Consider the following 26,411-nt stretch of genomic DNA (forward strand, 5'->3'; position numbering starts at 1 on the left):
TGCAAATCTTAAATATAAAATTTCTTTTACATCCTCTCTGCAGGCTGAAGCCAAGGAGATTGCAGAGAAGAAGGATCGGGAGGTGAAGCTGAGGAGAAAGTGGGCGGAGGAGAGGAAACGCATCGAGCGCATCCTGGACGAGGCGTTTTCTCTCAGCTCCTCCACCTTCCAAGATCCATCGACTCCACGGAGTAGCTCACCATCCGAGAAGCCTTCCAGGAAGAATCCTGCCGCACCCGTTGCAGCTGGAAGGAATGAGCGTGGCCATGGACCTGACAGAGGAAACGTGGTCCCTCTTGGATCGCTCGATCGACAGAGATACACTGGAGGTGGCGTGCCAAATTATGACTACGTGCCAGCATATGAGAGCTACCTCCCAGGGATGACTTCCACCAGGTTACCATGGCAACAGTTGGGAAGCAGCCCAATGTATGAGACTCAGCTGGGAGTGAGGGACCCCATGATGGACCCCTATAATCAGAGATCGATCAGACCTGTCCCATTGGAGTATGAGTTCTTGCCTTCGCAATTCCGTTCAGAAGGGGCGGCGCCAGCGTACGGTGTTAGTGTATCGCCCCTCAGAACTCGGGGTGCACATCACACGACCTCACCGTACCCGACGGATCCAAGGAGGGAAATCCTCAGAGCAGATTTGGTCAGGAGTTCGGAGATATCAATAGACAGTAGCCTGCATCCAATGGTGGTACCCTCAAGGACTAATGGGCCAGTTGGTCCCGCATCCACCCATAGGCAAGAGGGGGGAGGAGGAGCTAGAGTAGGAGGAGGAGGAGGAGGAGGAGGAGGAAGAGAGCAATCGCAGGAAGCAGAGATGCAACTCATCCGTGAGGAGAACGCATCCATGCAGAGGCGTCTGGCCGAGCAGGGACGTAAACTGCAGCAGGTGCTAGCCATGATAGGGCAGCCCAACTCGTCAATTGACCAGTTAGGGAGCGATGCGACCAGCGCGAGGGAGGGGAAAGGGAACAAGAATGGAAAGGGGAAGCCGTCGAGTGCAAGGAAGCAGCGAAAGGTCATTCCATTGAACTCCACAAAGCCAGTGGATGGGCGGAGTACAACAGCAGCATGGGTCGTGAGTCTGACCAGCTGATCAGTTTCATTGATACAGTGGACTCCCGTTATATCAAAGTCCTCGGGACTGGCAGTTTTCCTTCGTTATATTGAAATTTCGTTATAACCAAACAAGTAAACAATAAAAATATGAAGAGTTTGTTCGCAAAAACCGATAAGTCCATATTTGCCAAATGGAGATATTTGCGATTAAAGGTCAAGAAAAATAAAGAGAATAATGAGAAAATATTTGCTTCTTTTGACCATAACTTCAAAAATGTACCTCTATATGTGGTGACCAATATCATTTAAAAGGTATTATTTTGTACTTTATGACAGAGACGATACTTCAAAATCTTCAAAAATGGACTTATCGGTTTTTGCGAACAAACTCTTCATATTATGTAGAGTGGATAATGTTGCAGCCTGAATTTTTACTTTGTTGTAACTGGAATTTCGTTATAACTGTGTTTGCTATAGTGGGAGTGCACTGTAGTAGTGAATCCTTCCATTGTAAGGAGGTTAAAGATACATACGTTACATAACAATATAAATGTTGTCTGTAATTGGAGACTGTACATTTGAAGATGGTCATATGTGATGTAGCACTCTAGGTAAGTAAACAAAGTACTTTGGTTCACTACTACTACTACTACTGCCACTACTACTACTACTACTATTACTACTACTACTACTACTACTACTACAACTTCAGATACTATGATGGTAATTATCATTTTACAATTTGTAGACTCTGTTAAGGGAATGTGAAGATATGATCATAAAGCAACTTTGCAAGAAATACTAGTTTGAGAAAGATGCATGAATGACCTCAAAGTCAGAGAGATTATTTTATGGTTATATGTTTTCTCCCTCTGCATGTGATATTGTTTACCTATTCATTGATTTGTGTGTGTAATTTGTGCACATTTACCTCATTGGCAAAGAAAGAGTTAATGACAACTTTTCAGTTAAGGACAAAATAAACTCATTGGTAAGGATGCTGTGTCAGTTTCAGTCTCCTGTTTTCACCCTCCCTCTACCAATAAAAGAATGTCTGGCAGAGACCTTCTGTCACCATCTTCAAGTTCTCTCTCTTTGATTTGAATCAGGAGAAACATTCTAGAGACAATGACACACAGCAGACCTATCCAAGGACATCAACCCCCACCAAGGACAGCTCACTAGCACTGAAACCAAAGTCTTCCCAGAAGGAGGGTAGCATTGTCTTGGAACACCGTGTGGAAAAGCAAGGTGATGCACAATTGTTGTTCATTTTTATCTCTTTGTATGTTGTCTTAACTTATATTTTTGTCATTATGATAAGAATCCTTGCTCATACTTCTCAAAAAGTTGATAGATCATTGTGTTATAACCCTAAATGTCTACAATCTATCCGATTGTAATTAAGCTTTCATGGATGAAATGCCGTGGTTGTGAAAACAAACATTAGCAGATGCCAAAGCAGCAATTTTTGAATATTGAAGTTGTGACATTATCTATTGATAATATTATGTAAGGCAATTTTGCCAAAACCTGCAAATATGTGATATACTAACCCTGCCTCTATCACTGTATATGAGTAATATAGTATAGGAATTTATCATTTCTTGTGTGTAGGTTTGCAGTAAATGCAAGTAATGATATTCATTTATATCTATAAACCTCTTTGTATTAATGCAGATACCAAGTCCGTTTAGAGAAGCAGAGAACCAGCGGAAAGCAGTAACAAGTGAGCTGTTTTGTGAACAGTATTACTACTTCAAGGTTTGCAGTGTGAACGCTCCCTCATATGAATTGCACTTGACTTTCTCCACACCAGAAAGGAATGATAGTGAAATAAATATGTTAACACATTCCAATACCTCACTTGAAAATGAGGAATAGTTTTGTAAGTGTGAATGTGCATTTTTAATGGTGCAAAATGATTACGGAATCGGCAACAGCTTTAAGAATCTGAAAAGTAGGATGTACATGCCATATGGACTCTGTGGTAAGGACAAAGTTGTTTTGGCTTAGTGGTTAGAACCATGGGGTGTCAGTCCCGAGGTTCCTGGTACAAGACTCCTGGCTGCTGCAGTTGTACCACTGGGCAAGGAACTTTATCCTCATTGCCTACTCCCCTGGAGGGGATTCTAAGTCGTCAGTCCAGCAAGTGGCTGCTTGCTTTCTACATAATATCCATTGCTTCCCTAGCAGCCACGTTAAACAACTCATTATCAAAACGAATTAAAAGCAGAGCACTACATCACCTTAGCACTGACATTGAGATATCACTGTTGTTATCATTTTTATCATTATTATTACTGTACAGTTGTGATATCATAATCATCACAGTAATGATGTTGATTGTTATTGTAACTTGCATTGTTATCAATATGACTAGATGTGCCATGAGGTGTGCCTTACAAATTGCCGGAGATCAAATGCCATCTTAATCTGAATTATTCCAATTATAATTTTTTTTTATGCAGAGCACCTTGTCATCAAAATGTTTGTGGTATAGAGTCTATCATACAGTAAAATGTATCGCAACATTGCCAGTGCATCATATCTGAATATATAATGACAATCCTAATGGCCTGTATTCACACTGGTAATTTGAAATCAAATTCAAATTTCGTTCCTGGACACACAAGTGCAACATAGGCATATTATTATGATATAACTTACACTTGGGTGTGTCGAAAAGTGTTATTGGACGACTTCTGATGTATGTGATGTCACAATGGGATGGAAATCTGCATATTCCATGGACTAGATTTAAATTGCCTTTATGAATCCTGGCCCACGTTTGCCAGCTGTAAATACCAGAGGTCCGGGGACATGAATAATTCATCATTAAATGAACTGTGTGCCAAAGTGAATTGCCAGTGATGTTCCATTCAGCTCTTCTTTGCTTGAAAGTTTCATGCAACAAAGAGACTCAATAGACCTTTTTGATTTGCATATCTCATAGCTGCTTGTTTTGGGCTGCTATCTCTCTCTCTCTCTCTCTCTCTCTCTCTTGCTGTCTCTCTTTCATTTTTTTTTTATCTTCAACTCCTTTTTTTTCTCATCTCTCTGTCACTCATTTGTTAGAAACATCATGTTAATTTGAAAAAAAAAACAACTTAGTCTCTCTTGAATCACTTTTTATAGTGATAAGATTGTGTCACTGACACAAGAGCTTCCAACGTGGTAAGCTATGAATTATGTTTTATGAATGACTTCATGTCTAGAGTGGAGTAAGTTTTACATGCTGTGCAAGAGATACTATATTGTGATTTTACTGCTATTTACTGGAGAGCGAGATAAGTTTGACTTGCCAGTTGCAAATTACTCAGAGTCTAATATCATCTATGTTTTGAATACAGCTAGTTAATCATGAATGTTGGACTTTCGCAAGCTTGAATTAGACAGATTTGACCCGATTATTTTGACATCATGTGCCTCCTTTCCAACTGAAATACTTACTCACTATCTGTTCATCTGCATTCATGCCCTTGACTTCTAATCCTTGTGCAAAGATTTGAAGGAAAGGGCATGTATAATATTTGCAGATTTTCTATTCATGAAAATTGATATTGGGAGAAGAAAAAGGATCAAACAGCTGATGAAACATTATGAATATAATGTAGTGACAGAACAGATCTAAGGCCATATGAAATCAAGCCAGGACAATTAGTCTAGCAGGGCACTTTTGAAGTTGAAAAACTGCTACCGTTTGAAAACTTCCAGAAGCATTATTTTCTCTTCTTTTTTTTCTGTCAAAGAACAGTTCAAATAGGAGAGAAAAAAAATCTACATCAGCATTGCTTCCAGAAGTTGAAAATATTAAATGCATGAGCTGATATTGTGTTTTGAAGTATTATCAGCTTAATAGTGTTGAAACACTGGAAATGAAAACAAAAACAAAACAAACTAACTAACTTACAAGCAAGAAAATCGCAAAGAATGGCCTACAAGTATTGCTGTTTAAAGGTGAAATTCCACGTAAAATGCCCTAGTTAATTTAGTTGATAATAGAATGGAGTAAAACCATAGCAACCAAATATTTGAAGCCTTTAAAAAAAAATAACATAGGAAATTTATTGAATTTCGACCTAAGGTAGGAAATTTATGAAAAGTCAAAGTTTTTTGTGCTTTCACTGAATAATGATAATGGCAAATAGGCCTCTCAGTCAGCTTTATACGCAATAAAGATATCAAGTCACAAATTTCCCTTTGGTATGCACAAGGACAAGAATGACAATTTTGGTCATTAATAGCATTTACAACTCTAATCGTGAAAATTGTCATTACCAGGTTACCTGCAACACAACAAAATATTGATGCAAATTATACGTTTTCCCTGTTTTTCTGTTAAAAATGAAAATTAGTGAAGCATTGTTTACACATCAGTATAGGAGACTTCTTAGAGAATTTGACGTCATCCCCTCTGATTTGCATAAAGTTGCTTCTAATATCACTGATTTCTGAAAATAATGGCACATTTTAAAATGCAATAACTTTCTTGTCTAAGATTCGAATTTGATGAAATTAATAGTTTTTGCTTGATTTTCATATTTAAATCGACGTGAGGACGATGTGTAGGCGCACTTTTAACGACGCCACTGAACCCATGTGTTTTATAAACTCTTGATACAAAAGGTCATACCATACTATAAAAAAACAGTAAATTTAATTCATTGTGTTTTGTGTTGGCCTGAAGAAAAAAGTTAACAAAACTGCAGTCTTATTGCCTTCAGTATGTGATTGCTCATGCATTTTGTTTGATAATGTGCTACTGAGTAGAATACTCAAGATTGAATTGCCGCTTAGTGCAGCTGATCTATTGCGTCTGCAGTGTGGCTTAGAACATGTGCAAAATTGAAATAAGATGCATCCATTATCATATAGGTTAATGGCTTGTGGCATAGATATATCAACAGTCATGGTGCTTGCTGCTTGTAGAGTTTGTGAGGAGTTGATGATATGAATGTGCTGTGACAATTGTCAAATTTTGTGATGATTGTACGGTTAAGAAAAGAATATAGAAAATGTACTTGTACAATGATGGCATCAAAGGTCAAATGGGAAGTGTGCAGATTTCAATAGTGTGCCAATGAAATAGAAGTGTGCTACCTGAGATCTGATGTGATTCATAGACTGACTTCCAACCGTTTGGTCTGATTTTATCCCTCCTGTGTGTTGCAAGGTTCCCTTTAATGGATTTGCCTTGAATAAGACTAGTTTCTTCACCAGAATGCCCGATGGCAATGTTCTAATACACCTTTTACTCTGCTAGAGATATATTGTCCACCTTTCTTTTATATTTAGTGGAAACGAGGAAATTCCAGCGGCTTACACAAATTTCGACTTATAGAATAGAATAGATACTTATGGCCATCCAGAAAATGATTTTATTGGACTTGGCCAATTTTTCAACTTGCGCGATGTCCGCTTACAGGCAAGGTTTACTGTATAAATTCAAGTGTGCACAAGTTTGACGCAGTTGTGAAGTCGCAATTTATAGCGATTTTAAGTTGCCTTTCACACGTAGAGTAAACTCTTACAAATAGAAAAAAAAAATCATCCTATGATTACCTGAAACAGAAAACAAAAAAATCTGGGATGATGAGAAGGGGCAATGACTTTGTTGCCTTTATAAGCTTTTAAGTTGCTATTTTTCAGGATTTTATAATCAGTGTTGACACAACAATTTTCTTGATTGTTAAGTGATATTATGTGCTTTACCTTGCTTTGATTACGCGAAAATATCTGTATAGTATTGTGTGTGTTCGTAAGTTTGCGAGCGTCTTCTTTACTGAAATTACACGCAGTGGTGATGTTATCAAACCTTGATACGCTCACATTCTTAGAAATATTCTTTCTGGAAATACTTAATATTGATGTTGAGGTTCATTTATGCCATTTATTACGTCTTGACTATGTTGTGCCCATATTTACTCAAGTTTGCCTTTTTGTACATATCATTCTTAATTCACACGGTTGCAGTGTAAACATTGTGTTAATGTTGGTAAACAATGAATATATTTTAGTGTGGAATGTGTTTGCAATATATTTATGTCGTTTTCTTGAACACATCATGACGTCTTGTCATATATTATCACAGTAACTTATCTACCATATGAATTCTTTATGTCCATTTGTGTACAATAAGACAGCTAAAGGACTATTTCCATTATTCTTAGGGTATTTTGCTGCTCCCTTCACAGCTGTATATAGATGGTATAGGACGTGTAAAAGTAATTTGTCACAGCATCATTTTTTTATCATTTCCTTCCTCCTGTGTGCACCACGAGACTGCGTGATGTGAAGAAATATGCTTTTCATTAATAATAATAATAATAGTAATAATAATAATAATAATAATAGTAATAATAATAATAATGATAATAATAGTAATACTAATATGAACACTTGTAATGCGCCGGTATCCATCATGAAAAGATGCTCATGGCGCAAGAAAGAGAGGCAGAAAGAAAATACCAGCGACAAAGGAGGTATGAGAAAAGGAATAAAGGAAGTGTTTACAAAAAAAGCTTGTCTAAATAAGCAGGTTTTAAGTGAGCTCTTAAACTCGCTTAGAGAGGACAGATTCCGAATGTTTCGCGGGAGTCTACTCCATAGGAATGGGCCACCATACAGAAATGATATACCACCCCAAGAATTATGAGTTTGTGGTACAGCAAGTAAGAATGAGTAGAGCAATAAGAGATGATTACACTTTATGGCTATCATTATGATGATGATAATAATGATATTGTTCGTGATGATGATGGTTATTATTATTTTTGTTATTATTATTATTATTATTATTATTATTATTATTATTATTGTTATTATTATTATTATTATCGTTACTACTACTACTACTACTACTACTTCTTCTATTATATACTACTATTTATTTCATTACTATGGTTGTTATTAGTATCAATGATACTATTACTGTTATCATCATCGTCATCACCATTTATCGTATTCTCATTATTATTATTGGAAAGAACCTGGTTCAACCTTCATTGGCACCAGGTCCGTGGTAAAAATGAAATTGCACTTTATTTCCATGTTGTCATTGACAGGGTACATTACATAGTTTGGGCAAGGATTACAATAATAATCAAACACTGAAACAGATTTTGACCATTTCCAACTCTTGTTTCAACTTTTCCAATTGTTGGACTGTTGGATGCGCCAATGTAAAACATTTTAGTCTGTTGGGTGTGAGGATGTACAATCATGTGACATTAACAGGAACAGCATTAACTTCAGACTTAAAAAAAAATCCTCTTGATGACGATATGTTAAAAGAGATAAAACAGGAACCACATTGGGGAGCCTATAGGTGTGGAATAATCAGATTAAAGAACTCCGCTTGTCACTCTCAGTATCCATAGAAAATAAACTGATAACTTTCTTATTTCAATCTTGAGTACTATTCTTTTTTTGTAATGACAGTGATGTTGATTTCGAACACTGCTTATTGTTTGATTCCAAGTGTGCTGATTATTTAATTCGAAGTGTGCTATAACATATTTTACCGTGTCGTGCATGATGAGTCGAAAATCATGTAACAAGATTTTGTTCCCCTCCAAACAGGCAAAAAGAATGGATATTATTCCATTTTACTGTGATAGTGATTGATCTAAAGTAATTGGTGAAAATAAACAGCAAACGATAACAAATCTAAAGTAATTGGTGAAAGTGTAGCTGCAGGAAGCGTTGACCAAATACATTGTATAATACAGGTTGTGTGTCTTGTTTTCAACTAACAGTGAGACAAGATTGTTATGGTGGGAAATACTGGTGGGCAAACCTGCATAGACCTATCCTTTTGCAAAGGCAGCTCGCAATAATTTGTGGACGTGCACAGCCACAGCGTGTGTAGCGACCTGCGAGCGGAGCTTAGCTCGTTCCGATCGCAGTGTGCGAGTCTACGCATGGCGACCTGCCTTTGCAAGAGGCCATGCAGCATAAACCCCATATTTGAGTTGATCAGTCTGTGAATCTTACAGCTTGTAAACACATGGTTTCATTACACGACCTAATTTATCATAAACGCTTGCTGTGCTTCATTTATCGTACTTGTTGTATAATTATGTTTCATGACATCGAAAATCAGACAGGGAGTAGTGAGGAAAAAACTGTGCCTTCAAAAAGTGTATTACGTACACATACGTGTGTATTGATATAAATATAAATATTGATATAAATATACATACAAATACAAATGAATATGAAAATATATTATGTATAAGATATACGACATGTCTATGGCGCTGGGTGCTACGTGAGTCTATTGTCAATCTTAAAGTCAGCAATTCACTTCGTATATTATAGTACTGTCATTTGAATTAACTTTGTATCTCAACACCATATTATACACTGCGACATCCATGTGTTGTGGGTAAAGACTTAGTAGAATTTCTAATCAGTGTATCGTTTTTGTGCCTGGTACCAGTATCGAGTGACCGAAAGTGTGATGTATGAAAAATATGTACACTTTAGCTGTATTATTTCTATTTTTTTTCTGAGTTGCCCATCGATTGTAATAACACTTATGTGCCAATTTTATTGTGAACATGATAATGTATCTGCAATGTCGTGAAGAAGCTTGCCGTCACATTCTCTAATCGTGAGTGCAGTATAATGAATGAAATAAAAGAAAAGAAGAAAACAAATCTGACTTTTATTGATTGTCAAATATATGTATTATATATCCCTCATAATATATATATATATATATATATATATATATATATATCTATATCTCTCTCTCTCTCTCTCTCTCTCTCTCTCTATATATATATATATATATATATATATATATAGAGAGAGAGAGAGAGAGAGAGAGATATTTACTAATGTGTATCTTGAGATTGTGTTGTATGTTATGAATATAAAGAGAGAGAGAGAGAGAGAGAGAGAGAGAGTAGTTTAGAGAAGGGATAGAGAAGACTTAAGTCAGAATACAAGAATGAATAAAGTAGGGCCTTCTAACAACCACGTTGACGTAGAATTTAACCTCGCATGTCAGAGAATGGGTCTGAATGCGGTATACGTTAAATCAGTGATCACCAGAATTCACACATCAAAAACCACAAGATTCAAGAGTGACAATCGGGGAATTAGTGACTCACATCTTAATGTTCAAAGATCTCTTTTGTTTGTTTACTTGTCTGTAATTTCGAATGAGAGAAAAAACAAAACAAAACGGGACAATCATAAAGCTGTTTCATCAGAATCCGACATAAAGGTAAGAAAATTATGGAGTTTTAAACATTTTAACATGATAAAATATTTTTAGTTTCTTAAGCTATTGGTCTCAACCAAACACATGGTTATGATTGCGCAGGCAAGTTCGTCACATTGCAAATCTACTATTGGTTGGTGCAGCGATACAAAATGCTTCAAAAACATAACACATTTATTAATGATTTTAAAAAGGAAAATGTTTCTTTGGCACTCTATAGCTGTACAGGCCACCCCTACACACACACACAGAGAGAGAGAGAGAGAGAGAGAGAGAGAGAGAGAGAGAGAGAGAAACCCAAACACCCAAGCATGGAAACACATTTCTTAACAGATATTGCTGATGTGATAAACTCCTGCCACCACAAATAAAAACAAATCAAACAGGCAAAGGAAGGAGAACATTGTTGAACGATTGCAAGCAATTTAATACAACAATAAACACACCAAAAAAATCGTATACGCAGAAGAACCAAAGAACAGTATGAACAGAACAGTATGATATTACAAGTTATTTTGGTAAACATTATATTAACATTGGGTGAAATGCTGAACTCTTAACTTATTCAATTCTTGCAGAGATAAGAGAGAGGGAGAGAGAGAGAGAGAGAGGGGGGGGGGGGCAATGTACAACAAAAGAAGGGAAGCAACAACATTGTGAGTATCAATCAAAATGATGAATAATATTCTCATTCTTCCATTCCTGATCACACCCCGTGGGTTTTGAATGAGTATGGTATCAAGTAGTTTAACGAAGAACCTATCCTCATAATCATAATTTACCTCGATCAGTGGTCCCCAAATATTGACGAAATTAAGGCTCATTGACCTCAGATTGCCGATGCGGCCTGAAGCCTGCCCAGTAGAATTTCATGAGCAACGTTGGGGATGGCTGGAATTTTGTCTAGAACGAAGAGTAGTAACTAGTAACTCAGGTGGTTATCTGTACCGATTTGGCGTTTCCAATTTTTCGGGAATAGGGACGTAGTTTAGGATCTCAATTGCGGAAAAAAAAATCCGAAAATCGTTGAAATAGGGGCTATTGAATTCTAGTATTTTTCCAGAATTATTTTTGATTAGGAATCATTTTCAAATCATTCAGAGGTTGTCCTGAAATAGGGTCGAAACTAGGATCGATATGTCAACCCCCGACAGATTCCAAAATAGGGGTAGTGCGGCTTTTTGGTGTTTGCCCCGATCCTCCCGGATGTCTTTACTGTTAGACCAGGAGCTGGCTGCTGGTCAATTTACCCCACCAAGCCCAAAAGGTTTGACCCCTCAGAGTTGCTGGGACCACCCTCCTCATTAAAAAAATGGGCGTCAGCCTGGTACCTGAGGGCGGGTTCGGCCCCAAGGGACCCCCCGAAAAGGCCCTCCGGCGGGTGTAATTTACCCCATAGAGCCCATGGACCAAACTTGGCCTAAATGAATGTCCTATGGGTGTACATAATCAAAATATGAAAACTGACAAAATATCTGGTTGGGAAAGGGGTTGCCAAACCGCTTGTTTGTAGGTACAAAACCTCGTTTTTTGGCAAGGAGTCTGCGCCAAGACTACACTGTCCCATAGGCCCTGTACTGTAGCGTCTCCCAACAGTCTGAGGGACAGTGCCAGTGTGGTTTAGTGCATGTAGTAGTCTTTGCGCAGACTGCTCAACAAGGGTTTGTCCCTGCAAACTACCCGTTAAACCCTGGGACCCAGGGTAGTTTGCATCCAGAAATTCACCACACACACACACACACACACACACACACACACACACACACAGAAAGCCATACACCCAAGCATCGGGAAACACATTTCTCAACAGATGTTGCTGATCTAATAAATTTTTGCCACCACAAATAAAATCAAACATAAGGAACGAGATAATTGTTGAATGATTGCAAGCAATTTAAAACAACAATAAACACACAAAAATATACGCAGAAGAACCAAAGAGTAAAATATACAGACCAATATTACAAGTTATTTGGTAAAAAAAAATGAAATTTACATTGGATGAAATGCTGAACTCTCAACTGATTTAATTTTTGCAGAGGTGAGAGAGGGAGAGAGAGAGAGAGAGAGAGAGAGAGGGCCAAGATGAAATTTGCAAATAATGGTTGTAACGCCGTACGTGGATAATCAGCAGATTTCTGTTGTCATTGTTACAATTAGGGATAATTCATTAGCGGAACACTTAATTTTGGTTAAATAAAAACATTTAACACAACCTTATAAATACACTGTAAAACTAAATCATGTTATCGTTTATTCTCAATCGAAGAACTGCTATGCAGTATAGCATTCTTTTTGTCTTAACTATAAAAGAGTGATAATCGTACCATCATGTAAAACGTGCTGCACAGGACTGTTATAAGATGACAATTATGAATTCGAACGAAGTCTAATACTAGCAATAACTAATGTTATGCAAGTGGCAAAAAACAAAAACAAACTTTATTGTGTGTAATATAATAGTTTGGAATTATGACCAAAAACATTCTTAAAGGTATACATTCGAATAGATTTAAATCTTTTACAGCTATATGAATGTCTGAAATCGGTCTTACAATCTTACCATGCCGATTTGGTGCAAATTATTTGCAATTTATTTGCAAATTATTATTTCATTGGGGCAAATTATTTAATGTATAGTGCCCCATTTTCCTCTCTTTCTCTTCTTCTTTAAAAACAACAACGATTTGTTGATACACGTGTACAATAAATAATGTGATGACATTAATCAAACATATTTTGATGCTATGCTATACGAATAACCATATATGACATTTTAGTTAATTTAATTCTTTAAGCGTTGACCGTGATAATCATACTTCTTCTCTGTCATTTTGTTTGGTTCACCATATCAGAAAAAAGCTCCTACGTTACAAACAGGGACGTCAGTAGTTTATACCCCACTGTTTTGCTCCAAACTTTATACAAAAAGGGAGCAATCTCAATACGCATACATCGGATCGCAAAAAAAAAATAATTATCATCAGACAGAAATGTGGATGTTTTTGAAAATGAAGATGTAGGAAAGATGAAGCACAAATCATGACTTGTTTGTAGTATTGTCTGCATTATGAATAGACTTTTCTGAAACTTAGAGAGAAAAAAACATTCTTCCACCCAAGCAATTATTTCTTGCGCAACAAAACAGCTATACAAAACACACCCCTACCTAATATACAAGAAGAAGAAGAAGAAGAAGAAGAGCAACAACAACGACAACAGCTCAATAAAATGAAGTATAATTGTCACACTTTCATTGCTTACCTCCTATTTGATCTAACCATGGCAAGGCATATCAATAGCAAACCTAGCAACGAGGGAATTTTAGATTCCCTGGCAACTTGCGTCTTCCAAATTTGAAATATTGTGATGATATTGGTGTGATGAGATATTCTCATATTCAAACTATTTTCTCTTCTCTTTTTATGACAACAAAATACTAGAAATTCTGAAAAGTTTGAATCCCCCACTAGTAACTCAGGTGGTCATCTGTACCGATTGTGCGTTCCCGATTTTAGGGAATAAGAATACACTGTAGTTTAGAGTCTCAATCGAGGAACAAAAATTGAAGGGGCTACTGATCACAGTATTAATTTCGTTTTTCAAAGATATTTTCGTTTACGGATAGTTTTCAATTTTTTTTTTCAATCTTGAAATAGGGTCCAGAATAAAATTAATATAGTCAAAAACCCTTGAAAGATTGCGAATAAGGGTAGTTGGGCTTTTTCGTGTTTGCCCAATTCTCCTGAACGTGTTTACTGTGCATGTTCTGCTGCAAGGCGCTTTGGGGGCTGGCCTCCTTTTCGCACGACATTTAGCCACATGCGAAGTGTGTTAGTAGGCCTACGCTTGCAGGCTTCCCCCTCAGAAGCCCGTGAAAGGCCCGAGTTCAAAATCCTAACCCCTCCCCATCCTTAAAGGGGTCTCTCTAACAATCTGGTAAAAGCATAATGTGTATGATCATGATGGTTGACGCCTGAGTGAGGGGTGAATCTCCATTGTTAGGTCATTTACATGTAAACACTTATTATCAACTTATTCTATCGTACGAAGATAGCCATTAAGACTCATTAGTTCTAAATGGTTTTACCCTAAGTATAGACTCATCAAACATTAGATGGATGTTTGACTTAGAATGGTCAGGGACTCATGGGCGTCACGGGGGGGGGGGTGCGTTGGGTGCGGATATATCAGCCATTTCAAAACCAATTTTCACCAAATGAACATTGAATTCCTCATAGAATTACATGCTCTTTAATATTTCATAAGAGGTTTCTCATTATCTCACCAAAAATGTTAGAAACCTGAAATTAGGTCTGAACCAAAACTGTATGATCCCTTTAATAAAAAAATGCAAAAGTTCCGTCGTGAGGGAGGGGATAATATCTCCATTCAATTAACAATTATACCTTTCCCAACGCCCCCCCCCCCCCAAGATTTTGACCGGGGTTTTGAAAGGCAGAAAAAATATAATCGAATATGGGAGAGGTATCTTACCACCCTCCCAGTGCCTTGTTCCTTCTTCATGACATCAGTGTAAAAATTAATACAATAAGTTTATTTAATGATATCATTTATAGGCACATTGTTCAATAACAATTTACATCAAAATGTACTGCTACCTTAAACAAGTGAGACTGTTTCAAGTCGATAAACACGCAAAGACCTGCATCAAATTGCATCATTTACAACATCAAAATGAGAAAAGTTCTCCCCGTGGAAGGGGGAACAACCCCACCCCACACTCTCCCTCCTCGCTCCCTCCGCTCGCTCTCGCTTGGTCGTGTTCATGATATTCAGTGTAAATATTAGAACAGGAAGTTTATTTCTAGGCAAATTGTTCAATAATAATCTACATCAAAATAAACTGCTACCTTAAACAAGTGGGACTGTTTCAAGTCGATAAAACAAGCAAAAACATGCATCAAATTGCACCATTTACAACATCAATATGCAAAAACTCCTCACCGTGGGAGGGGGACACCCTCTCCCACACCCTCCCTCTTGCTCACTCCGCTCGCTCTTGCTTGGTCGCGTTCATGATATTCACTGTAAATATTAAAACAGGAAGTTTTTTTATGATACTATTTTATAGGCAAATTGTTCAACAAAATCTACATCAAAATATACTGCAACCTTAAACAAGTGGGACTGTTTCAAGTCGATAAAACAAGCAAAAGCATGCATCAAATTGCACCATTTATAACATGAAAATGCAATTTCAGTTCTCACCGTGCTAGTGGGGACGACCCCCTCCCATACCCTCCCCCCTCGCTCGCTCCGTTAGCTCGGGCTCGGTCGCGTTCATGACATCAGTGTAAGAATTAATACAAGAAGTTTATTTAATGATCTTATAGGCACATTGTTCAATAACAATTTACATCAAAATGTACTGCTACCTTAAACAAGTGGGACTGTTTCAAGTCGATAAAACACGCAAAGACCTGCATCAAATTGCACCATTTACAACATCAAAATGAAAAAAAGTTCTCCCCGTGGGAGGGGGGACAACCCCCTCCCACACCCTCCCCCCCCCTCCCCCTTGCTCGCTCCGTTTGCTCGGGCTCGGTCGCTTCGCTCCCTCGCATACTAACCCCCCCCCCCCCTCAAAAAAAAAAAAAAAAAAAAAAATGAAATCGTTGCTACGCCGGTCCCCTTTCCCCGCTTGGTTTCCCTAAAAACCCCTAAAAGTATGGGGATTGATAGCTTCCTGAATTCCAAATGTCTTTCCAAAAAGTCTCGTTATTGCATTTAATGTCAAAACGCACCCCTATGAAAAAAAGCTGGTGACGTCCCTGGGGACTATAGAGGAACTGATGGAGGACAATGGATTCAGTGAGATTGGAACTGTAATACAGGCACGTTGGATATTTACAATGGGCACGCGTTACCTGCCTGGTCCAGGAAAAGTGCGCTCTTCAGCTCATAGTTTTTAAAGTCACTCCAAGTCATGTCGTGTCGTCTGTGTTAAAACTTACAGCAGTTCATTATTCGTACTGGTAACTCAGCACAGCATAGCTGTGTATACACCATGCTAGATATAATATATATAGAAGAGTACGCACAATACTCTTATGCGAAATCCGATAGCATCTACAAAATACATGATTCGAACATGATATAATTATTGAAATTGTCAATCACTTTTTAAAATGATGTATACATTGTATATTGTGCGGAAAACTATATACGTATAGGCCTAAACTTACAGAATCTTGGATACCCATTCATTATATCATGTACTAGGCCTTCGCTACAGGGGCTTATGTACACCCGTTTCGCCATTACAATGATTCCCTCAAACCATAATTATTAGAACTTACGGTGAATATAATACATTTTCACTGATTTCAGTTAAAGAGCATATTTATTTATCTATTTATTTATTCAAGATTTCATGCGTGTTCACAAAATAGGAATGCATACAAATGTATGCAAGCACATCTCATATAGCCAAGACAGAATATATACAATAAGTATACATTGATAACAAGCAGTTACAGGATAATATATAATTCCACTAAGAGATCTACATTATTCAAGGTAACGAACACGCAAAAGAATTGCAACATAAGCTTAAAGCTTGAAAATCGTTGCAACCCCCGTGCACACAATCTATATTCTTGCAAATAGTTTAAATGATACTTGATATAGGAGTTGGGGGGGGGGGTATTTACAAAGAGAGCATGGGAACATGAGGGAGAAAGAAGAAATGCATGTGTGGTGCCTATTTGTCCTGTCGGACATTGACAAGAGAGAGCAAGAAAAAGTTTAAAGTTGTACTGATTAAATTGATTAAATTTCTCATAAGTCCCATTCAAATGTCGATTTCAGGGGAAATATTATGATCACAGCAAGTTTAATAGTTGATAGTATCCAGGAGTTCAGCGTGAAGCTGATAATAGAATATATTTGAGTATATGAATATAAGAACGACCCAAGTCCATGGAGGATCATTTCGAGTAAACTAAAAAAAACTTCATATCTTTATTATTTGTCCAATGATATTCTATTCATCTGTGATGGGAAGGCAACATTGTATATACAAATTAGATCATGTATTATTATGACAATTAACATTTACATTAATTGTGGAGAGGCCATTTTGTGTGGTGGACTTGGGTCGTTCTTTGATTCATATGGACTTGGGTCGTTCTTTGATTCATATACATGATATTCTGCTATAGAGATGGGAGAAGGATGAGAGAGGGCGCTATTATATGAATGTAAGAATGACCCAAGTCCTTCATTCTTACATTAATATAAGATTTAACTCATTCATTTCAGGCACTTCCGGGGGTAATTAGGATTTATCATTTACACACAAGATGAGTCCATGCATAAGCTACAATTTCCCATGAAAAACTGAATTTGGCCAAAAATTGGACTTGGGTCGTTCTTATATTCATATACTCATTTGATCGACCTTTTGAAAGTAACTGCCCCTGTTTTACGTTTGGAAAGGTAGATCATCCATAGAATATTACTGTAACATTAGGACATAATTAAGCTCCTTATAAGTGTAGAATATTCATGTTAGTAATAGACACGGCACATGTGCACCAAATCTTTACATGGAAATGCATCCATAGTTATATTTCATTCACTTAGAATATTCCACCAAAGAATCATTTTTTTTTTACCATGTTATCGCTGCATAAGAAAAACATCTACATGTATTACACCTTACATTTCACATCAAATATGTAGAGTCTATCTGTAGTGCAGAAAGCTATCTCACCACTCTCAAACTCTTGTAGATAGCTCCAATTTGCTGTTGGTACCTTTATTTTGAAATCAGTGATGATATTGTGCACGTGCTCCAAATCTCTTGTGTATCGATCGATACTGACGAGACCGTCCGTGTGTTTAAACCAGGCTACAATGACCGAATCATCTCGACAAACAGCTGGGTAAGTATACATTTTCTCCTCCTCCTCCTCCTCCTCCTCCTCCTCTCCCTCCATATCCTCCTCCTTCAACCTGGCAAGCTCAAGCCCATTGTCATTAAGGCAGATAACAGTCCACAAATCTTTCACTACCAGATTCCTCGTGGTGTGAGAACAAAATAATTGCCAAGGTGCATATTCAACACACATTATTTCCCTGACTGCCTTACCTCCCTGTGGGGTAAATACCTTGATCTTCTTGGGTAACCCATAAGCAACGTAGATATTATCATCTCTATCCACAGTGAGACTACCGTGCACTCCTCCATATTCCCCCATCGTCTCGAACGTAACGTCAAGCCTCTCCCACTGTGAAGTGTATAATGACATCTTGCCTGCACCACGTACAACTCTTCGGCCATCAGACAGGAATCCAATGTTAGACACACTGACATCCTTCAGCACGATCTGCTGTAACTCGCCATCAGGGGAGTAGAAATGGATTCCGCCTGGCCATGCTCCCACCGCAATCTTACCGTCTGGTGCACGAGTCATACAGGTCATGCAGGCTTCGCCAGGAAGCTCTACGTCTGCTTTGACATCCCAACTTTTCAGCTCTCCAAGACAAAGTTCATTGACCTTCATGTGTTTACGGAATGAAATCTTCTGAGCTCTTTCTGTCACACCTCTCGGTGATTGGTTGTCAGGATCATCTCGTCCCAAAAAGCTCTTCAAGTTCTCACACAGCGTGTCGTGTGCAATCAAGGCGTCTTTCTCAAGCGGTACCTTCACACCGTTAGCAACAAGCTCTTCCATTGCGTTCATTTGATGAATTGTTTGCCGACTCTCTTCCCCCATGACTTGTAATTCCTTCTCCAAATTTTTAGACAATCGTTTCACTTGACATTTCAGCGCCTTTCTCCTGGCTGACAATGTTTGCATGTATTCCTCGTATGTATTGTCGATGTCATCACTGAGCTTTCTCAGCATGCTTGCTATTTCACTGCGTTGTGTCTCTATGAAATCGATATGATTTTCAATGGTTGTTTTCTTTGATTTCGCCCTTTCTTGTAACTCCTTGATATTTTCAATCAATTTCTCCTCATGAATAGCTGCCTCTTCGATCTGATGCCTTCCTTGGAAGTGCTTTAACACGACGCATTTATGACAGACGTACTCTCGACAATCGGTGCAGAAACACTCTTCATCATCGTTAGGATGTTTCTTACATTTCTGTCTCCTCTTAATTTGAACTTTCCCCGAAAGTATCTCACTCATAACTGACACTGTGTGAGTGGAGAATGGTGCCCAGCTTGAATGTTTTGAGTCACATGACTTACACATAAATTTCCCACAGTCCTGACAGCAGGATACAGCTAGCGACTTTCCGTCCATCTCACAAACTGTGCATGTTGGACTCTTGATTTTCACTTCGTCCACAAGAGAACGCAACGGTACGTTTGTTTGTAACTTACTCACAACTCCACTGGGTACGGGAGTTCCTTTCCTGCATACAGGGCATGTTATAGTTTGTTGGCTTGGCTGAGTTTGAAAGATACGTTGTAGACAGTCTTTGCAGAAGGTGTGTGAACAAGCCAGTGATTTAGGTTGGTTGAAAAGTGTCAGACAGATAGGACACTCCAGATTCTGGCTGCTGATTTGATGAAACGTTGCCATGATGTCTGTCTAGCAGCAAAAGAAACACAAAGAGGTATTAAATACATCGACAAGCATTAGCAGAAATATGGTTTTAGAAAATTATAGAAAAATGAAAGGTCATGAGAAGCGAAATGAGCGAAATGAAAAAAAAAATCAATGTTATTTGAAAACACAGGTCAGTTTAACTGTTTAGATGCCTTGTATAAATAATATTGTCAGTATCCTTGACTGATAGTCTTACATATTTTCCTTTGATATTTTTTTTAAAGATTATTTGCGTATAGATCCTGGTTTCGTTTGACTTGGAAGACATGTGATTACTTTGTACATTTACCTCATACTTCACGAGCAGATAATAATTGCAAAGAACATACTTCCTATCGGCATTGAATTAGGTTATCAATCCTTCATGGACAAACAATACGGGCAACAATATTCTTCTGAAACTTTAATAGTTTCTGATATTAAGGAGGACTTCTTTTTTTAAGATGGTGTCATGAAGTAATGACTATAGTAAACGAGTAATGATGGGGGACCCCTCGATCCTTTGTGTAACTGAGGGCAGTCGGTTAATGGTGATATACAGTCACTGTGGACTCGATGTCCCTTCTAGCTTTGCTCGCATCAAATGAATCTAACACCATGCAAGAAGAAATGTCCACATAGACTATGGGCATGATTTGACTGCCACGATTGATTCTTTTATCCCTTCCCAGCCATTGTCTGTAAATAACACCATTTTATTTGAACATTCAGGGTCATTTTGTGAAAACTTTGATAGGATTCCTTTTTAGTCTGGCATCATCTTTTCATTGCTGATTATACAATACTACACTCCATCTCGGATGAACCCCCCCCCCCCAAAAAAAAAAAAAGAAAAAAAAAAGAAAAATAGTGACAGAGCATCAAAACAGTCCAGAGCTTTCTTCCAACATGCTTCCTCGATCATCTTTCAGTAATTTTCGGGTTTTTTTCTGTCCACACGTGCAAAAAACTCGGGATGACGATCGCGATGCAAATCTCGAGATTTGTATCCCGCTAATTGGTGTACGTGTGAACCCGGCTAATATGGTGTGATCTTGAACGGCAAGTAACAACGGTAGCCTATGGGGAATTAATACGTTGGCCTATGCGTTTCGTTCAATATGCTCTGATATTGAACGGTAAAGATTGAGCGGACTACAATACGCGTTTTTAATGCGCCGCTAAAACGTCCTATATAGATGATAATTATATAATATTGACTGGCCCTGAGGGAGGTACCAGAAAATATTGCCCAAACTGAAAGCATATTGCCGGAGTCGAAGACGAGGGCAATATGTTTTCAGTGCGGGCAATATTTATCTGGTACCTCCCGAAAGAAAGGCCAGTCAGTATCATAAATATTACCTATCCCTTAGGTAAATTAAGAAAATATGTGAATATGGCTATACACTGATACAGATCAAGCCACATTTGACTACCTGTAGACCATCAACATGTTGAATAATTGCAAAATTGTTCATCAATGTATATCATTCAACTCCAACTTCAAAGATATATATGAAGTTGTAACAGGCAAACTTCAAACTTCTGAACGCTCTTACAGTACAGTTACACTTTATTTTTACTTCTCTGTTTAAAGTTGGAGAGTTGTAAAACTGATGGTCACTGTGCAATTACTGAGCTCAAATGGACTAGTCATTGCCTAGTGCTGCTGTAAGTGGTCGACCTTAAAAAAAAAAAGAAAAAACACGCCTACCTTAAAACACAAATTTCCCAGCTTTTCATTTATTTGATAAACAGATGTGTGAACACCGATGACCGTTTTTGAATTCCTTTTCTTTCTTTGGACGAATGGTACAACTTTTATCAATTTTTCTAACCATGTGAACTTATCTGAAGACAGTAATGACTGTATGTTTACTGCTCAAAGATATTTATACTCTTTTTCCCTACCCATATTGATATTTTGAGCTTATTATACACATGGCGTCTCCCGGTATTTAACAACCAGCATGATAATGTTAATTACTGTATCGAGGGGGCACTTTTTATTTTTTTCTTTGAAAAATGGTACAGCTTTTGTCAGTTTTTCCAACCATGTGAACTAATCAGAAGATAGTACTGACTGTAGTGTTTACTGCTCGGAGATATACTCTTTTTCCCTACCCATATTGATCTTCTGAGCTTACACTTATGGTGTCTCCCGGTTTTTAAGAACCGGCATAATAATGTTAATTACTGTATCGAGGGGGTGCTTTGGTGAGCAATATGCCCTTATTGCTGTGATTGACCTACACACGTACACACACGAAAAAAAAATCACTTCAGTCGTTTTTCTTTCGTACCCGCATGCCATTGCAGTGTAATGATTGCTTTGTGACAGTTAAAAATCACACAGATCTCAGTTCAGAGAGTGTGAGATGATATGTACAATTGTATGTAACCACCAGTCCTGGATTCGTTATTTTTTTTTTTTCGTCTTCTTCTTCTTCTTCTTCTTTCTTTCGACCCTATGCAGCAAACACCAGGTGAATGCCACGAACAAATGCATTGCTGGCTGTAATACCACCATGCCTAAGAGTACAATTGCATTCTATAACTCTGTATCTTGTACATTCCTAGTATGAAGCTCCGTGAAATTCTACACGAACGCAAGCACTTTTTCTTTTTCTTTTTTCTATTGTTTAATTTTAACGCATTGGTATTGATCGACTGGCCCATGATTACTGTTTACAGCAAGTCGGCATGCAGGTATCCACCTAGGGTTCGCTATTTCTTTTTTTTTAACCACCCTATGCGGTAAACACCAGGTGAATGTCACGAGCAATTGCATTTCTGGCTGCAGTACCACTATCCAAAGCAAAATACTTGAACGCTGTTGACTGTACATTCATGCTCACACGTTCTGAAACATCATACATAAACACAATCCTTTTTTTCTATGGCATAATTTGACCACACTGTAATCGATCGCCTGAGTATGAAGTTTAGGATATATAAATGTTTTATTTGGAAGTAAAGTTTTTCCTGATTATATTTTGACATAAAATTTGAAGCTGTGAAATTTGGATTGATAACACGGATGCATCCTTTCTGTTACATATCATATTGTATGCATGTGGACATACAATATGCATGCATGTAGATCTTCAGTAAGCACCTGTCTGTAATTCGTTTCCTGAGTCGATCCATTTCTTAGACATTAATTAGTGCAGCTGCAATTATTATGAACAACTCTTTATTTACCACTGATGTACATACGGAAACAAATGCTAAAACCATACGAGTTGTTTCCATATTTCATCTGCATCGCAATAACAGTTTCGAATATCAGAATTTTTTTTCATTATTCGGTGTAATCCCCTGCCATAACGGCCAGCTTGAGGGGATATGCACTACAGTTATACCACGTGTTTTTCTCTTATATGCCCGACGATCAGCTTATGCATCGATTGAACATCACCATTCGTAAATTGGACATCTTTTTTTCCGTGCAAGTCTTTAAGGTTTTAAATGTCGTCTTGTTTTCATCTATGACCTGCACTACATCGCCCAATGTTATCCTCTTTTACACCTTGTGGTATAAAGGACAGTTACTTTTCTTTTGTTGTTATGTTTTCCTTGCTAATTCATGTTTTGGTATTTTGGTATTATACCGAAATAATCTGATTGACTGATCGACTGGGTAGTCTTCTTTCCTGGCGCACTGATCACTGCGACAATTTCCCTCGGCACTGTCTTTTTAAAGCACATCGTATAAACATTAGGCCTATTTGTTTCATACCTGTGAGCTTGTTATATTGTCAGGGCTTTAACCGATTTTTTATGCTTATGATGCTTATGATTGAACTATACTTCCTCCAAGATGGCATTCCGCAGTTACAGCTACAGTACCTTTATTTACCGGTGTCTGTGTGTAGAGATAGTTGCTTTTTTTAACTTTCTACCCACATTCCAATATTGCAGATAATATACATCACTCAGTTAATTTCTGTGATTCAGATAGTTCGAGGCGAAATGCAGGTAACCAACTGGGTTCTTTAACTTCTCCACCCTCTTTAATTAACTGCCTTATGAGAGTTATGAATAATTGAAAAGTATTGTTTCACACCCATTGTTCAAGCTAAAGCCAATTCGTATGTCATGATATTGTACATGTATATTGCTACTCTTCATCATAAGGCATGACATTCAATACGTAAATATAGCAGGATGACTGTCTGTATACTGTATAATGTGTCACCTACAGCATTCAAGCAATTCAAGTCAAATTTAGTATGTATTATGATTTAGAAGTGTAGTTTTGCAAGACACCAATGTGTTAGTATAACGAAAATGTGTTGCCATGGTAACCACTCATCTTTGTATTTAAATAGACCATTTAAGGTATGAAGGTTAAATTCGGTGTATTTGGTATTAACGTCATTGCCCTCATGACATCACCTACTCTAAAGCAACACTCGGGACGGGGATATAAATCGTCTTCACTGATAATTTTAATTATCTGTGTGTGTGGGTTTTTTTTTTCTCTCTACCCACGTTTCATTACTGCTCCGCAGTTATTATATAACACCTAGTTAATTCCATGGTCTGTATGTCACAGACTTGAGTATTGTATCACAGTGCTTACATTACATTCCAGTGTATTCCACTGCATTTGTACCCTCCAGACATTCATCAATTTTAGCGAGTGGCGGCAGTTCCTTGTATGTCGCGTGTGTATATAGTTTATATTCATAGCTTCTACTCCTACCATTATGTAACATGTATTCCTTGTTTCGTTTATTTTTTTTTTCGTGTGTTTGTCCAGTATTGTATTGTAAGTTCAAAATGTCGATGCGCCGCTCTCTTGCATTCCGTATATCACTTACATTTCTGCCCCTGCTTCTTCTGCACTTCTCTCTGAGTCTTTGCCTCGTACACTTGAATGTACCTTTGTTCTTACCACCAGCGAATGTTGTAATTTCATTTATTTATGATGGATAGTACGTCACAGGTTGTGAATTTTCCTTTTCACTCTCTAAACAATGAAGTTTTTTTGATATGTTTAATCATGGCTCGGTATCTCATGCAATGAATAAATCCGATAGTAAATGTTTCCAAGCAAATTATGATTTTAATTCTCATATTAAAAGTGTAGCTTTTGGTGAAGATGATAATGAACAATATCTTAGTTCTGAATATTTTACAATTAATCAATTTAAAGCTCTAACTGAATTATCTCAAAGTTTTTCCTTGATGCAACTCAATATAAGGAGTTTGAATCGTAATTTCGATAATTTTTGCTGTTTTATGAATGACATTCATAGATCATCTTTCTCTGAAATTGGACTGAGTGAAACATGGATCAGTCCGACTTCGATCCCTATGTTCTCTCTTCCCGGTTATGATTTCATAGAAAACAGTCGTCAGCACAAGAAAGGCGGAGGAGTTGCCCTATACGTAAAGAAAGACCTTGATTACATTATTCACAGTGGATTGAACTGCATGAGTGAAGCTGTAGAATCACTCTTTATTGAAGTTAACGTGCCTTGTTCTAGGAACATACTTGTATTAGTCATTTATCGACCCCCTAATTCTGAGATGCAAGGTTTTTTTAGTTATTCGCTATCATTACTGCAAAGTCAAATTTTCAACAATAAAGATTGTTATATTATGGGAGATTTTAACATAGATTTATCTAAGTTTCAGACATTAAACTCAGCTCAGAATTTATTAGATATTATGATGTCCTCATCCTTTTTACCCCTTTAACAAAGCCAACTCGAGTAACTGATCACTCAGCAGCTATAATTGACAACATATTTTGCAATATTAACCCCTTACCCTTTTCTGGCATTGTTTTATCAGATTTGTCCGACCATTACCCCATATTTACCCATATTCCTTATAATCGCAAACGTAATCTGAATTTCTCTGCAATGTATTTTCGAAAAATTACCCCCGATAATGTAGCTAGGTTGCAAAATGGCCTTAATGAAGTAGATTGGTCTGAGGTATATGATGCTGAGGACCCAAATAATGCTTATGATTTATTCATGAGAAAATTGAATTCACTTTTAGACGAGTATGTTCCTTTAGTTAAGGAAAATAATAGCAATTATAAAAGATCCCCGAGACTTCCGTGGATATCGAAGTCTTTGCTGCGGTCAATTAACCGAAAAAATGATTTGTATTTTGCTAATAAAATTAAACACACTGAGGAATCTCGTCATAAATATATTTCATATAAGAATGTTCTCACTCAAATTTTGCGTTGTGCAAAGCGAAAATATTTCAGTGACCAGATATATTATTTTAAACATGATATCCAAAATACTTGGAAAGTTATTGATTCTGCCATTAATAGAAACAAACCAACATCCCGTATTGCTACAATCAAACATAATGATCTTATTATTGTTGACCCAAGGTCTATAGCCGATGTTTTTAATCATTATTTTTCACAAATAGGAAATGGTTTTGCTAGAAAGATTCCCAAGTCCCAAAAGTTATTTGTCGATTTTTTACATACGCCCAATTCTAGCTCCTGTTTTTTTTTTGCTCCCACTCACCGGAATGAACTAATT

The 26,411-nt window shown here is 37.5% G+C and overlaps 2 protein-coding genes across 2 annotated transcripts in view; one reads left to right on the forward strand and one right to left on the reverse strand.

Moving 5' to 3' along the window:
• Positions 1-3,672, forward strand: part of LOC139734806 (uncharacterized) — a 37,298-nt gene extending 33,626 nt beyond the window's left edge. Inside the window, exons 15-17 of the mRNA XM_071645592.1 lie at positions 44-1,090; positions 2,181-2,322; positions 2,752-3,672. Coding sequence (XP_071501693.1) covers positions 44-1,090; positions 2,181-2,322; positions 2,752-2,768 — 1,206 coding nt within the window. The 3' untranslated portion in view covers positions 2,769-3,672. The remainder of the gene's footprint in view (positions 1-43; positions 1,091-2,180; positions 2,323-2,751) is intronic.
• A 12,439-nt stretch (positions 3,673-16,111) lies between these two features.
• On the reverse strand, positions 16,112-19,879 carry LOC139734807 (tripartite motif-containing protein 2-like). The gene is made up of 2 exons (XM_071645593.1): positions 18,429-19,879; positions 16,112-16,122 (listed from the first exon to the last, which is right to left on the reverse strand). Exons 1-2 carry the CDS (start codon positions 19,873-19,875, stop codon positions 16,112-16,114), a joined length of 1,458 nt encoding a protein of 485 aa, XP_071501694.1. The 5' UTR covers positions 19,876-19,879.
• Positions 19,880-26,411: the final 6,532 nt, after the last annotated feature.

This window comes from Diadema antillarum, unplaced genomic scaffold (genome assembly GCF_040938485.1).
Source record: "Diadema antillarum isolate AM-2024a unplaced genomic scaffold, OU_Dant_1.0 seq00000547_RagTag, whole genome shotgun sequence".
Taxonomy (NCBI): domain Eukaryota; kingdom Metazoa; phylum Echinodermata; class Echinoidea; order Diadematoida; family Diadematidae; genus Diadema; species Diadema antillarum.